The sequence below is a fragment of the Equus przewalskii genome, chromosome 25 (genome assembly GCF_037783145.1).
Source record: "Equus przewalskii isolate Varuska chromosome 25, EquPr2, whole genome shotgun sequence".
Taxonomy (NCBI): Eukaryota; Metazoa; Chordata; class Mammalia; order Perissodactyla; family Equidae; genus Equus; species Equus przewalskii.
In genome coordinates this window covers 41724710-41739087 of record NC_091855.1, presented here as the reverse complement: position 1 = coordinate 41739087, position 14378 = coordinate 41724710, and the positions used below count along the sequence as shown (strand labels likewise).

General features: G+C 56.6%; 1 protein-coding gene across 2 annotated transcripts in view; it reads left to right on the top strand.

Annotated features, from left to right (window-relative positions):
* WARS1 (tryptophanyl-tRNA synthetase 1) overlaps positions 1 to 14307 on the top strand; it is a 31655-nt gene extending 17348 nt beyond the window's left edge. For both annotated transcript variants that reach the window (XM_070593575.1, XM_070593576.1), the window contains 5 exons: positions 5227 to 5327; positions 7190 to 7302; positions 7509 to 7682; positions 11760 to 11900; positions 13074 to 14307. In XM_070593575.1, coding sequence (XP_070449676.1) covers positions 5227 to 5327; positions 7190 to 7302; positions 7509 to 7682; positions 11760 to 11900; positions 13074 to 13235 — 691 coding nt within the window. In that variant the 3' untranslated portion in view covers positions 13236 to 14307. The remainder of the gene's footprint in view (positions 1 to 5226; positions 5328 to 7189; positions 7303 to 7508; positions 7683 to 11759; positions 11901 to 13073) is intronic.
* Positions 14308 to 14378: the final 71 nt, after the last annotated feature.

Here is a 14378-nt window from a genome sequence, read left to right as displayed (position 1 = left end):
TTCCCTCACAGTCTAGTTTTTAAATCAACCACTTAATAGGCCAAAATATTTCAATGTGAAAATCCTTGAATTTACCCTTCTGAAGTCTTGAACTTCATCCCAAGTGCCTACCAAGAAGTATGTTAGAAAAGTAAGACTGTGTCAGCTGCTCCGGGAAGAATGCCGTTCAGCTCAGCCACCATCCGCTGACCACCGAAGACAAGACGCTCCCCTCGAGGCACAGGGGGTCCCCGAGAAGGGATTCACGTGGACACTCCGTCTCACCATGTGGAGTCTGGCCCTGCCGGCTGAGGGTTCTCGCAGGCCAGGCTGGGCGGGGAGGGCGCGGGGTGCTGTGTGAGCGAGTGCAGGGGACCTTCCTGTCTCCGCCTCCCCAGTGTTCCCTTTATAAGCACTGAAGCCTTAGGGAACTAGGTGCCCCAATACAAAATCTGGCCTTTCCGCTGGCCAGTAATGAATTGATTTCCTAGTTTTACCTATTAGGTTTGTAATCACTTCTCTTGTTTCTGCCCTGTGGGCATGGAGACACCGAGGTGACCTTGAAGAAACCTGGTCTTTGAAGGAAGGAAGTAGGCCTGGCTTGGAGTGGCCGTCGATGTCATCATTGTTACCATTTCCATGGCTCTCTATTTCATTTCTCTCCCCCTATTCCTTGAAGTGACCGGATCCCGCTGCTTGAACCCACAGACACAGCATGGGTTCTGCTGCTCGTTTTAGGACAGGGCAGCCCTGGTGTTGCCCAGTCACTGGCACCTTTTTGTGCAACCTCTTGCCACCCCCCCGAGGCCTCTCACGGCCTCTGGTCCCCCACCAGCCAGCGCCCTCTGTAAACGCAGACTGGGTCTCGTCCCCCACTCACTCCTTTCCCGCTTGTCCATCATCATCAGGATGAAGTTCTCACTTTCCACTTAGCACACAAGCCTGTTTGTGATCTGGCCTCTTCCTCTCTGGTGTCTCTGCCACCTCTTCTAGGTGGGACAGTTTCCAGTTCCACATCCCCACCTTTGTCTGTGCTCTCCTCTGCCAGAGCTCGCCTCCATGACCCACCACTCCCGGCTCAGGGGAGCCCTCCACCTTCTTCCAAACACGCCATCAAGCGTCACCTTTTCCTGGGAGCTCTCCCACCCGCAGCCAGGCTTAGATGACCCCTTTATTCCCCCAGCAGCCCAGGCTCCACCTCAGCTACATGTGGTGCAGTGTGGGGGTGGCCCTGTCCCCCTGGGTTGGTAAGACACACAGTCACGGAGTGCTGCCTGTGGCCTCCAGCCCTGAGAGCACAGCAGTGAGCGCACCAAGTCCCGGCCTTGCTGAACTTCGTTGGTGGGGGGCAGAAATGGACACTCTCAAAACACAAAGGTTTCTCCGTGGGTCGGCCCGTGGTGGGCTGGGGGTGAGCTTGCCAACCGTCCACGTGGAAAGCCCACCACATGAGCCACCTGCTTTCGGCACGTCTGAGAGAACGCGGGGTCTGGGCGGCCATTCCTCAGGCTGCCTTCTTCCTGGTACCTGAGGTTTCACATCTTCACCTGTGCTCGGCAACAACTTCCTTTTTTTTTCTTTTTTTTTAACTTTTTATTAAGATTATGATAGTGTACAACCCTGTGAAATTTCAGTTGTACATTATTGTTAGTCATGTTGTGGGTGCACCCCTTCACCCTTTGTGCCCTCCCCTCACCCCTCTTTTCCCTGGGTCACCACCAATCAGTTCACTTCGTTTCTATGTCAACTTCCACCTATGAGTGGAGTCATACAGAGTTCGTCTTTCTCTGTCTGGCTTATTTCACTTAACATAATACCTTCAGGATCCATCCATGTTGTTGTGAATGGGACGATTTTGTCCTTTTTTATGGCTGAGTAGTATTCCATTGTGTATATATACCATATCTTCTCTATCCAATCATCAGTTGCTGGGCACTTAGGTTGGTTCCATGACTTGGCTATTGTGAATAATGCTGCGATGAACATAGGGGTGCATGGGACTTTTGGAATTGCTGATTTCAGGTTCTTAGGATAGATACTCAGTAGTGGCATGGCTGAGTCATAAGGTATTTCTATTTTTAATTTTTTGAGGAATCTCCATACTGTTTTCCATAGTGGCTGCACCAGTTTGCATTCCCACCAGCAGTGTATGAGGGTTCCTTTTTCTCCACAGCCTCTCCAACATTTGTCACTTTTTGTTTTGGTTATTTTTGCCGTTCTAACGGGTGTAAGAGAACTTCCCTTTTCTTTGCAAACGTGGAGTAAAGCAGAAAACGCGTAAACCAAAGGGTCTCTCCTCCCTCTTCTTAGAAAGGCATTTTATTTCGAACCTAAGGTTAGGCGAGACTTAAAAGTTAAACCCTGAGTTTCGTCTAAATACTTGAGGATTTTAGTTTTTCATTGAAATTTAACTCAACATCTAGATGTTTGATTATCAGAGCCCCTTCCTGGTCTTCAGGAGCTGGAGGCACAGCAGAGCCAGCCTGCACCCTCTCTTTGGGTGGGAGGGATGTGGCAAGGGCTCCGTGGGGGAGGAAGTCGTTGGCAGGCAGCAGGTTCCACCCCGTCCCCCCACGTGTTTCTGGCCCCACATGTGGGCCCGGAGAGTCCTCCCTGCCAGGAGGCACAAGGGACAAAGATGCTGCACTGGCAGTCTGGAAGCCGGCGCTGCAGACCTAGCTCTGCACCTGGTTGGCATAGTTCCTTTGGGCGAGTCTGGACTTCTCTGAGCCTCGTTTTCCTGTGAAGTGGGGCATGGGTACTAGTACAAGGCTGTCCAGCAGAGGGGTGCAGAGGGCCCTGCCTGGGCTCACGGCCTGACCGCCACTCACTGGGACTCAGCGCTGACTTTCCTCCTCTCTGCCTGCCTGCTCAGCTCGGCTCGGCTCGGCTTGTTAGTCAACAGGCATCTATCGAGCATCCACTAGATGCCAAAGTGCTGGGGATACAGCAGCCGACAGAACAGTTGTCCAGCAGCCATGTCAGGTTACCTTCTCACGGGAGAGTCACGCAGGTAACAGACACTAGGACGGGTGATGGTGAGTGTGGGAAGACAGAGGAAGGGGCTCACGGCCAGGAGGAAACAGTGGCTGTGCTGCAGGCGTTGTGAGGCCTGCGTGGTTACTGCCCGGGAAGTGCTTTGAGCCGTGCCTGGCCTGGTGAGCGCCCGGTGAACAGCCCTGTCTAATCCCTATCCCCCTGTGAGCCGTCTCTGGGTGCCTGTGTAAGGGATGGGTGGGGTCAGGTCCTCTGAGTGAGAGGGCTGGTGTTCTCCCCAGGGGCAGACTGTTCAGTCATCATTTATGGGATGCAGCGAGGTCTGTTCCTTGTCGCCAGGGGCAAAGCCTCAGCGTGCGGGCACTGTCACTCTGCGTGGGACAGGCACGTGCCCGGGAAACTGATGTCCCTCCTGGGGAGGGCTGCTGCTCAGGGTGCAGCCTTGCACTCCAGCAGCCTGCGCAGCTGGAGCGCCGGGCCAAGGAAGTGACCCGTCCTCCAGGAAAGATCCACGTGGTCTTCTTCAGAAACACTGCTCAAACACCCCCGAGCTGGAGCCAGGAGTTTGGGGATACTGTAGATTTTTCCTTCTTGGGGGCCTTGGGGACCATGTTGTGCAGCGTGACCCCAGGTAGAAGGGTGTGGCCCACCCAGCCAATTTGCCCTGGAGGGTTTACGGTTGCCCCACCCTAGGGATGCCTGGAGTCTTAGCTGGCCCCTGGGGCAGGCGGCTGCTTATCCTGGCCGAGTGTGAGCAGCATGAGGCTGCTGCTGTCCGCGGAGACCCACCCCTCTGTGCCAGCAACCGTGTTTCGGCAGCCGGCAGGGCCGGCAGCTTTCCGGGCGCCCATTGCTCTCTGCTCTCTGTTGTTCCCATTGCACTGAGCGGGCCTGGCCTGGGAAGACCTTGCGTGTTGCTCCTGGTGTGTCTTCTCTGGTCTTCTCTCTGTAGCACTATTCCCATCCTGACCAGTGCCCCAGGGCTGGAGCTTGGTGGGCAGTCAGGCTAGCTGCTCAGGGAAAGCTGACTCCACCTCCCCCTTCCCATCCCCGTCCCTATCTCCGTCCCTGTCCCTGTCCCCGTTCCCGTCCCTGTCCATGTCCCACTGCTGAGTGGGAGTCTGCTCAACTCAGAACAGACCCTGGTGTGGTGGCCTCTGCCTTTACACGCCTCCCTGCCTCCTGGCTGCCCCGACCCAGGCACCAGTGTCCCTGTACCCCGACGCTTTCACCGGCCTGCCCAAAGACATTCAGTGGTGGTCCATCCTTGGCCAAGTGTTCACCTCATCAGAAGCTGGGAGATGTGGTGAGAAAAGCACAGGCCTTGGGGCCAGACACGCCTGGGTTTGGATCCCAGCTCGTGTTCCCGCTAGTTCTGCGACGTGACTGGGCACCTCTCTTGTGAAGTAGGGGTGCAGCCGCCCCTGGAAGGGCAGTGCCTATGCCCCTGGAAGGGCAGTGTTGGCGGTGCTCAGCCCAGCTCCTGCCACACTCTGCAGACACTAGGAAACGTTAGCTTTCTCGCTCTTCCCTTTTCATCCTTATGGTCCCTGACACTTGGCAGGGCGTAGGGAATAAAGCTGCTGAATATATTAGTCAAAAGATGCAGTGTAAGAAGCCACTCTGGGTTCTACCCCCTCCCCATGTTTGCTTTGTCCTCAGCCTAGTTCCCTCTGGTAGCAGAATGGCTGCCACAGATCCAGGCCTCCTGTGCACACCCCCTTACCATCCAGAAGAGAGAGTCTGGTTGTTGAACCAGCCGCTGTGGCCCAGAACTGTTGACAAACCCTCCTTCCTGGACCCGTCGTTTCTGTCCAGATGCCCCATCTAGCATCAAGTCGCAGGTAGTCTCCCATGACACCGAACACAGTCCATCTCAGACAAAAAGCTTCGTGTGGCTCCCAGACTTGAAGCTCCATGGCACACTCAGCCATTGGCCCTGGCGGAATTTAAATGTTAAATGTTTCATGTTAGCCGCTGGGTCTGAATCTGGTTGTGTTCTTGACTCACTGGCTGGTCATCTTGTGTTGGTTTCACGCTGGTTTCCACCCTTCCCGGTCCGCTCCGCTGTTAAAGGCATGTCCACTTTGCGTGCTGCGGGTACCTTTGCCCACTGCTGGCTGCTGGGCCCCTTCCTCCCCAATCCGTGTCCTCACCCATATCTGGTCCACAGAGGTTGCCCATCTGCTGCTTTGCCCTCAGCGGGAGGCCACCCACTGGACCTGAGGTTTGATTCTGATGTCTTTGCAGGTCAAGTTCAGACTTCTACAGGAACGTGGTGAAGATTCAGAAGCACGTTACCTTCAACCAAGTGAAAGGCATCTTCGGTTTCACCGACAGTGACTCCATCGGTAAGGAGCCCGCTGCTGCCCCGCCCCACGGCCATCACAAAGGAGTGGCAGCATGGAGGCTGGGCTGGTGGACGTGGCATCTCTGGCCGAGCTGTCACTGAGATGGGAGCATGTGCACTTTGTCTCTTCAAGTAGTAAACCCAGAGGTGGGTTTTCCCAGAACGTAATGAGCTAGGATGATGCCGTCGGCCACATTTCTGGGCCACGTGGAGCTGTACTTCAGGTTACCATCTGTCCCTCTCCTCAGTCCTCCATTTGAAGGTTTAGAAGAAAGAAAGAAAAGAGTATGGGTGATTTTGGCATGCCATTATTGGCTCCCTGGACCTCAGTGTCCCCATCTGGAAGAAGGGGCTTGACTCGAGGCCCGCAGAGCCCACCCCACCCTCCCTCCCTTGGCCCCCAGCTCATAGGCTCATGTTTTCCTGCCCTGTGCATGTTTATGTCCTGTCCAGAGATTTCTGTGCCTCTTTCAGATGCATTGGCCTTCTCTCCTTTCAGAACGTAGCTCCTTGAGCTGAGAATCAACCCTTGAGACTGGTGGCTGGGTCTCCTAATCCCCCACACCTGGGGCAGCTCCCAGGCTGTGTCCACTGGGCTGCGGGAGGGAGTGCCCTCCAGGGCCTTCTGGAGGGGCCTGCGAGTGTAAACGCGGAGAGAAACGCCACAGGGAGGCCCTGCCAGGAGGCTCGGCACATCCACAAGCCTGACGTCCCGGTCACATTCACTCCCGACAGTTGGGGAGTGAACCCTGTGCTTTTGGAAGGGCTCTGTCCCTGGAGGCCCAGCTGGCAGAGGGAAGCTGTCTCAGTGGAGGCTGCACCGTGCGAGTGAGGAGACGGTGGACATAACGAATAGCTGTACACACACAGTTTGCTGCCAGGAGACCTGGGTTTGAATCCCGGCTCAGCCAGCTGCTTGCTGTGTATTGGCTTTGGCAAGCCATGTCAGTGAGCCTAAAGGTGCACGGTGTAAAATGGGGGCGATGGTGGTGCCTTCTCGTAGAGTCGTGAGGAGTCGAGGAGCCCAGGGAGGGCCCTGAGCACAGACCTGGCCCCCGCCTGCAGGGAATGGCCACTGCCACTCTGTGCTTTAAGGGGGCGCTGGTGGCAAGGGCAGCCATCCACTTGGTCCCCCAGAGGAAGACAGGAACCCAGAAATGGGGTGTCTCTTTCTGAAGTGGGGTGAAAACAGCTGCTAGGAGAGGGCCTCACAGGGTCAGGACTTTCAGGGGAGAGGAGAAGCAGCACCCCGAGCTCACCTGGCAGCGCTCACCACAGCTGGGGCTGCATTCCCAGCTCAGCTGGAGCGTGCGTGCGTGCGTGCCGGCCCAGCCCCGGGAGCCCGGGACACCTGGGCGGCTGAGAACCCAAGTAGCACGGCTGGGGTGGACTGCTGTGACACTGACACCCCTTGTCAAGGGTCCACTTCTGCAGGTCTAGGCAAGTAGCAGTAGCAGCATTAACAACAACATCCAAAATGCTGGGAACAGTTTTGTGTACTAAGCCGTCATAGTCGATGGTTGAAGAGGAGGAACCACCTGCATGCCCGATGGGGAGAGGGCGGCACTTTCCCGGGACGGGATCGCTTCGGCAGCAGCGTGGGTGGGCGTCACAAAGGGGAAGAGGGCAGGGGACTGACGAGTGTAGCCACAGACTGCGCGGAGTAAAACAATGGGCGACAGGAGGCTCCAACTGGGACTGTCGATTTCTTCTTCTTTCCACTTTCCTGTGGTTTTCAGATTTTCTCTAGTGATTACAACTTTTCTAACGGGGAGAAAGCCTCCTTTTGTGCGTCCCTCTCCCTGGGTTAACAGCCGGAGCAGGAGCGGGTCTCGTGTGAAAATGTTCTGTCCTCGCTTTCAGGGAAGATCAGCTTTCCTGCCATCCAGGCGGCGCCCTCCTTCAGCAACTCCTTCCCCCAGATCTTCCGGGACAGGGCGGACATCCAGTGCCTCATCCCGTGCGCCATTGACCAGGTCAGGAGGCACCACCGGGTTTCTCAGTCCGGCTGTGGCAGGAGGTTCCTCGCACTTGGCAGTGGGAGGCTGGGGGGTGGGGGGTGGATCAGTCGTTACACTAATTGGAGACTCAGGAGCTTCCTGGGAAGGCCCTCGCGTGTTGCTCAGGGCTGAGGGCTGGCCCATTCCTTCCAGCTGTCCTGCAAAGGCCCCTCTCCCCGCAGGATCCTTACTTCAGGATGACGAGAGACGTCGCCCCCAGGATCGGCTACCCCAAACCAGCCCTGCTGCACTCGACCTTCTTCCCCGCCCTGCAGGGCGCCCAGACCAAGATGAGCGCCAGCGACCCCAACTCGTCCATCTTCCTCACGGACTCGGCCAAGCAGATTAAAAACAAGGTGAGCACGGCTGGGCGGAGGCGCAGCCCGCACGAGCAGATCCACGCCTGGGAGAGGCGCGCACGCACCCTGCTGTCCTCTGGGCGTCCTGGGATTCCAGGACCAGGGCCCGCTCCCTGCCAGCTCGAGGCAGCCTGCCCCTGTTCCCAGATTTAAGGTAAATTCATTTTGTTTGTGTCCTCTCGTTTAGGCAAAACTTTAGTGTTGTGTTTTGTTTTTTTTTTTGCTTTGCTTTTCTCACCAACCCTCTACTCTGGAAGCAAAGTCATGCCAGTTTCCTTTAAAGTTACAATTAAACAATAGCAAAAACGTTCAGACACTTCTGAGCACCGGCTGTGTTCCAGGAGCTGGCCCAGGTGCTTTGCTGGTGTTTTCTGCTTTCGTTTCTCTCCGGGAGATAGTGTGTTCCTTCTAGCAATGAGGAAGATGAGGCCCAGAGAGGAGGGCCAGCTTGACCTAGTTTCCGCCGCTGGAACCAGCAGGGTGCCCTGCTGGCCCCGGAGCAGCCGTTCCCAAGGTGGGGCTTTGGGGCCGAGAGTTCTCGCTGAGATGCAGTGACGTGTCCTCTGACAGGACGGTCGTGTCTGGCTGGGGAGTGCTGTGCCCGGCCGGCGTGCTCTGGGTGCTCAGTAAATATTGGTCAACTCACCAGAGAAATTCACGACAGGCGTTGAACTTCCTTGTTTGTCAGGGCTGCACTTCGGCTGCTCAGCACTGAAGTGCGAGTGTACGGACACTCCCCTCGCTGTCGAGCAAAGCTCTTGACATTTTATTTGGAACCGAGTGTGTGTTCGCGGGTTGGAAGATTACAGTAGGAGTGACATAAACTGTATTTGAGGCATGTAATGCAACCATCTGGGTCACTCCCCGAGCCCTGACCCTTCTGGAAAGCCCCCAGCAGGTTCTGGTTAACAGCGGGGGAAACCCACAATACCAAAACTTTCATCCAGGAAACGGTTGCCGCCACCTCTCCAGCCCTCGGTTGGAAGCTGGTGTAAACAGGGCTTTTTCTTTCCCTTTCACTTCTGGCTGAACTTGTAGCTCGTGGAGCGCAGAGGAGGGGCGGGGGAGCACCGGTTCCTTCCTGCAGAGAAGTCGTTTGGTTTTGTTTTAAGAAGTTGTTTTAAAGAAGTCTTTCATGGCTCTGGGCATTCTCCATTGACTTAGGGGCCAGCAGTGAGTGTGAGGTCAGGGACCACACAGGCTGCAGGACCACCAGGGTCACGAGCCTGTGGGTCAGGCCAGGCCCTCGTTCTCAATCCCCAGGCCCACCTTCTGCTCCAGAATCAGAACCTCCACAGCAGCCAAACACCTCCCAAGAATGACAGCAGCTGTGCCAGGGACACACTGCCTGGCCCCGCTCACCTGCCCTTGCTCCCCTGGGATCTCTTGCTCCCCTGGGATCTCATTGAGTCCCAGCAGCCGCCCTGGGGGCTGTGTCCATTTGGTTGGCAAGGAAGTCAAGGCTCGAGGATCAGGCAGCTTTCCTCCATTCCCCAAGCTGGGAAGCAGTGGGGCAGCTCCGCCACCCGGCTCCGCCCTGCACGGCCTCTGCGGCCCAGAGTCGGGGCCTGGCTTATCTGGGCCCTGCTATTTCCCTGCTGTTGGCCAGTGACCTTGGCTCTCTAGGTGTCATTTGTGAAGTGGGAGCAGCTGTGCTGGCTTCATAGACTTGAGGCTTACGTGAGAGCACATAGAGAAAGTGGTTGTAAACTGCAGAGTGCTGTCCAAATTTAAGATTTTAGTTCAACAAGTGAGTAGTTGGACAGTTTCTTTGTAGTGCAGGCCAAAACAAGCCTCCCGCAGGCCATTGCATGGGCCCGTGAGAGCCCAGCCAGACCTCCGCAGGCAGCCTTGGAAGGGTGGCGTCTCTGCCGCCAGGACGAATGTCTGTAATGCAGTTTGCCAGCCTGGCCACACTCGTGATTTCTGATCACAGGACCCCTTTAGTGCCCCGCTCCCAGGGCTCACCTCCAGCTCCAGGGTCAGAGGTCCGGTGGCCCATCCCCGCCCTGGGTCTTGGGCCCCTGGGGACCAGCTCAGCCATCCCACTGGATGGTAGCAGCCAAAGCTCGCTAGCTCTTGGAGATTGGTGGTTGATCAAGTCCTCGTCCCGCCGCCCCGATATCCCCTCTTGGCATCGCTTCCTCTTACACTGAGTCACACTGGTTTCGGTGGTGCCTCTCACCTGCTTCTGTCATTTTGGATCCCGCCAGCCCCACCACCAAGACTGCTGTCCACTCTAACTCAAACCCGTTGTCCTGCTGGTTTCCTGTAAGTTAGGCCCCAGCACCTCTGGGGACTGGCCAGGTCCAAAACCAGGCCAACCGAAGCCGCTCCTAGAAGCCTTTGAAAGCCTGGGCATGCCAGGAGGCTCTGCCAGGCTCCCCCTCTCGCTGCTGCAGCCCACAGCTTCTTGACACTCTGTGCCTCGTTTTCTTCACTTATAAAGTGGAGATGGCAATACCAAGGTCGTTGGGGATTAAATATTTGTAATAATGGTAGTAGCCACCACCAATGGCAAGTCTGCTGTGGGCCACCACTGGACAAGGGGTCTGCCAGGGAAAAGTGATGTGTGGTGGTGGGCGGTGCCCACACATCTTGGAAATAAGCCGCAGACACGCACTTCCCCGTCCTCCTCTCAGACAAGGGCTGTGGACTGTCCCCAGGCCCCTGCATAGCCTTTAGAACCACCCCTGCAGCCTGGGACACTGTCCTCAAGACTTCCCTCCTGGCACTGGGGCACCTGCCCTGAGGCCCTGGCTCCCTGGCCAGGGGTCTGCGCCCAGGAAGCTGTCCATGCCGGTGGGCCACTGCACAACGGCGACTCCGCCAGACAGTGCGCCTGCCCAAGGACGCACAGACCTCAGGAGAGCCTCATACAAGGTGGTTTTCTCTTCTTTCTGGTTATCTTGTGTTTTCCACAGTTTTTGCAGTTTGCATACATTGATTCTCTTTTGTAACTTGCTCTTTTTTTGTTGAGGAAAGGGAAGTTGAGACTTGTTATCTTTGTTCCTCCTGCCCTGGCCCACCCAGTGGTGGCCACCTGTCACCAACTTCTCTCTGTGCAGGGCCTTTCCCAAGTGCCGGGCACCTTCCGCTTTCCCTGGCAGCCCCTGGCGGCACCCTCCAAAAGGAGATGGGTTCCCTGATCTCGCTCGTGCCTGATGACCTCTGCCCCTGACGTTCCCTGCTGCTTTAGACCACCCCAAGTACCCAGTTAGTAATCTGCCCTGGGGTCCTGCTGGGGAGACTTATAAACGTCTCAACTTAGAAGTCACTGACTCCACATACCCTTCTCCACATCAGAATTAAAATTAGGGTGATGTTTGCACCTAGTAGGTTTCTCAAATCCTCGCAGAAAGAACATGGAAGAACTTTGTCCTTTTTGGCTTTTCTTCTCTCGTCTCTTGGCCCTGATTTCTCCAAGATTATCTTCAGTGGTTCCTGAAAACCATTCTCTCAGCGTCTGAGTCCTCCCGGCGTCAGCGCCTGAGGCTGCATGTCTTCAGGTGGGGCCCTGCTGCCGCCCCTGGCTCCCTCTGCCCCTTCCGTGGCTTCTGCGTTCCCTTATGAGCCGTATCCTTGTGCCGCCGCTTCTCCTTTCCTGGGAGAAGGCAGCAGCCTTCGCGCTGCCTGGGGCTGCTCTCCACCCTCTGTCACCAGCACGCCTGCCCCGGGCGGGCGGCGGCGCCCCTGCTCGTTGTCTCTGTGACTCTGAGGCTGGCTTGTGTTCTTCCTCTTTCTGAAGGTTGTCGCGAGAACACTGTAGGACGTTTCCCTCAAACTTCACACAGCTGGAGTTTGGCTTCCCACCTCTGCTCTGTGTCTCTGGGGAGAGGGTGCTTCAAAGCGAGTCTGCCCCCCCTGCTGTGGGGAGCCCCAGTGCCGCTCACCCGCAGGCCTGGCAGGAAGGAGCCGTTGAGGGGGCGCCTCCCACTGTCCGTGAGCCTCGGCCGCCCCTGCCCGGGCTCCAGCGGGGTAGAAAGCAGTCCCGGGCCTCTCCGCATGGGCTCAGCCAGTCTGTACCCGCGGGGCTGGGCTGACTCACACGTCCGTGTCCTCTGGCTGCTGCAGGTCAACAAGCACGCCTTTTCTGGAGGCAGAGACACTGTCGAGGAGCACAGGCAGTTTGGGGGCAACTGCGACGTGGATGTGTCCTTCATGTACCTGACCTTTTTCCTCGAGGACGACGACAGGCTCGAGCAGATCAGAAAGGTGAGACAGGGCCTGGCCCCCAGCCCCCTCACACGGGCCTGGAAGGTTCTAGCAGCCACATTAGGGGCGTCAGAGCTTCCTCCATGCCTGGGCCTTAAGAGCTGGTGCTCAGCTGAGAGGAAATGAAGATTGAGTAGGTCGATCGCATCGCTAGTAGTGTGCCAGGAGCCGCGTGAGCAGGTGGCGCACAGAGAGAAAGTACGAATGCTGTTGAGTAGCCACAGAACAGCTTAATCTCTCTGGTGGTCAGAGAAATATCAGTTAAAACAAGACACTGTCACAGCCGAAGCAGTGCCCCGAGTCAACGGGTTGGGGTCTCCCTGTCGTGAAGCAGATGCTCCGAAGCTTGGCAGGGTGCGGGTGTCCAGGCCCAGGCCCTCGCCCAGCAGCTTCCCGTGCGCACTGTGCCTCAGGTTTCCCACTTCCTGGGACCTCTCCCGAGGAGCTCATCTTGAAGAAGAGAGAGCTCTCCATACATAGACTACGAATGATGACAGCAGCAGGTTCAGGACAGACTCCATCCATACAGCAGAGGAGACGTGAGCCAGTTGTCACAGGTGATGAGTCCGCAGGCGTGAGGTTGTAGTGACAAGAGTAATATGCCTGGGACAGTGGCGACAGGGTCCCAGATTGGAGATGCAGCGCGGTCAAATATGTCTGAATAAAATGCATGGGGACAAAGGTAGAAGAAAACACGCCATCACGTTAGCAGGGCCCTCCTGCCACCCGATCTTGGCTGCACCAGGGGCCCCCTTGACTTGCTGCCGCTTTGTGGCTCGGGTACTTGATCAGATTTGTGCCACAAGTACATGTTACTCCCACAGTCAGAAAACAAAAGAAGATCCTGCAAAGGTTTTAGAGCAGCCGGAGGGGCTGAAGGGAGCAATCACTTGTCCATGTGCTCGGAGCGCAACCAGGCCGGGCAGGCGGGCGGCTGCGGGTGACACTTCCTGTTGTCCCTTCCACCATGTAGAGCAGGTCACAGCTTCTCATCAGAGCCAGGGTCTAGTCATTTCAAGAAGAGTGTAGTGTAAGGTGCACGTTCTTGTACTTCTGGGCGCCGCCCATGCACCAGGCTCTGGGTAGGGGGGTGGTTGTGTGGGCTGCTGGCTGCCCAGAGGAGGGAGGTGCCCGGGGTGCCAGGTGGGTCTCACTGTGGTCTCCCCCGGACAGGATTACACCAGTGGAGCCCTGCTCACCGGCGACCTCAAGAAGATCCTCATCGAGGTTCTGCAGCCCTTGGTCGCCGAGCACCAGGCCCGGCGCCAGGAGGTCACGGACGAGGTCGTGAAGGAGTTCATGAGTCCCCGGAAGCTGTTCTATGACTTTCAGTAACACTCGTTTTATGGCCACATACCCCAGCTTAATTGCTTCGCCACGCCCCTTAGGCTCTGCCCCAGGGTGATTGCTGGCCTGCGGTCTGCAGGCCGTGTGTGCATGTCAGTACTGCCTCTTCTGTGAACGTCATCCTTTCTGTCGCTTGTGAGCACAGCCCTGTGGGGAGATGGTGCCAGATGACGTCGTGTGGTCAGACAGACTGGTCCAGCTGGAGTCTCTCCCCCAGAGCAGCCCAGGGATGTGGCGCCCTCGGCCAGGTGTCCATCGGCCAGCCTGTTCTAGTCCCCAGCCCCACTTCCATTTGAAAGCATCCGACAGTTCCAAATATACTCTCAAAACCTGCTCCCTAAAAGCCTATGTGGTCTGTGCCTGTCATCAAACTAGAAAGTGCTTCGAAAAGTTAATGTGGGGGTGCCAACGAGCACAAGATGTATCTCAGCCCGTGCTCCAAAAAATAAACCACATTGCCAGCTGAACACTTTGCTCTCTGTTTGACCGCGAGATCTCCCAGTTTGAAAGCTGCTTTGAGCATTGAGTACTGGCCAGAGTTGGCCAGTTTTTATTAAATTGAGTCTTTTGTTGGTGAAACTTTCCAGTTTATTTACAGAACTCCAGACCATGCATGTTCTCCACTCCAGAAATCATGCTCTTTTCCCTGGACACACTCATGTTTTGTTTCCACCAAATAATGCTGGACACTCCGGCCTGGAAACCGACGGCGCTTTGCTCCACCTGAGCCAGGCACTGCGGGTTTGCTGCCTCTGCAGATGCTTTTGTTTTGACACTTGACTGGCATGGAAGTCTGTCTGCACAGAGCAGTGCCCGGCCCGCGTCCCCCGGTGGGTGGGCGTAGCCAGAAAGCGCACAGCAGCCCCTCCCTGAGGCCCTCAGCAGTGCGTCTGTGGGAGGCCCGCTGAATTGTGCACCATGTGTAGTTTTGGAAAACCCGAAGACATACCTCAGGGAAAGCCCTTGGTTGAGGTGTCCTTCCTGGAGTCGCAGGGTCCACTCCTGAGTGCTTCGCCCTTGTGTTGCTCATTGGTATAAATAAACTTCCTCTGGTCCCGCCTGTGTTGCTGTGTTCTGTCCCAGGCTACAGGGGGCAGAGGCCTGCTTCAGGCCCAGGGCTGGGCTGCGCCT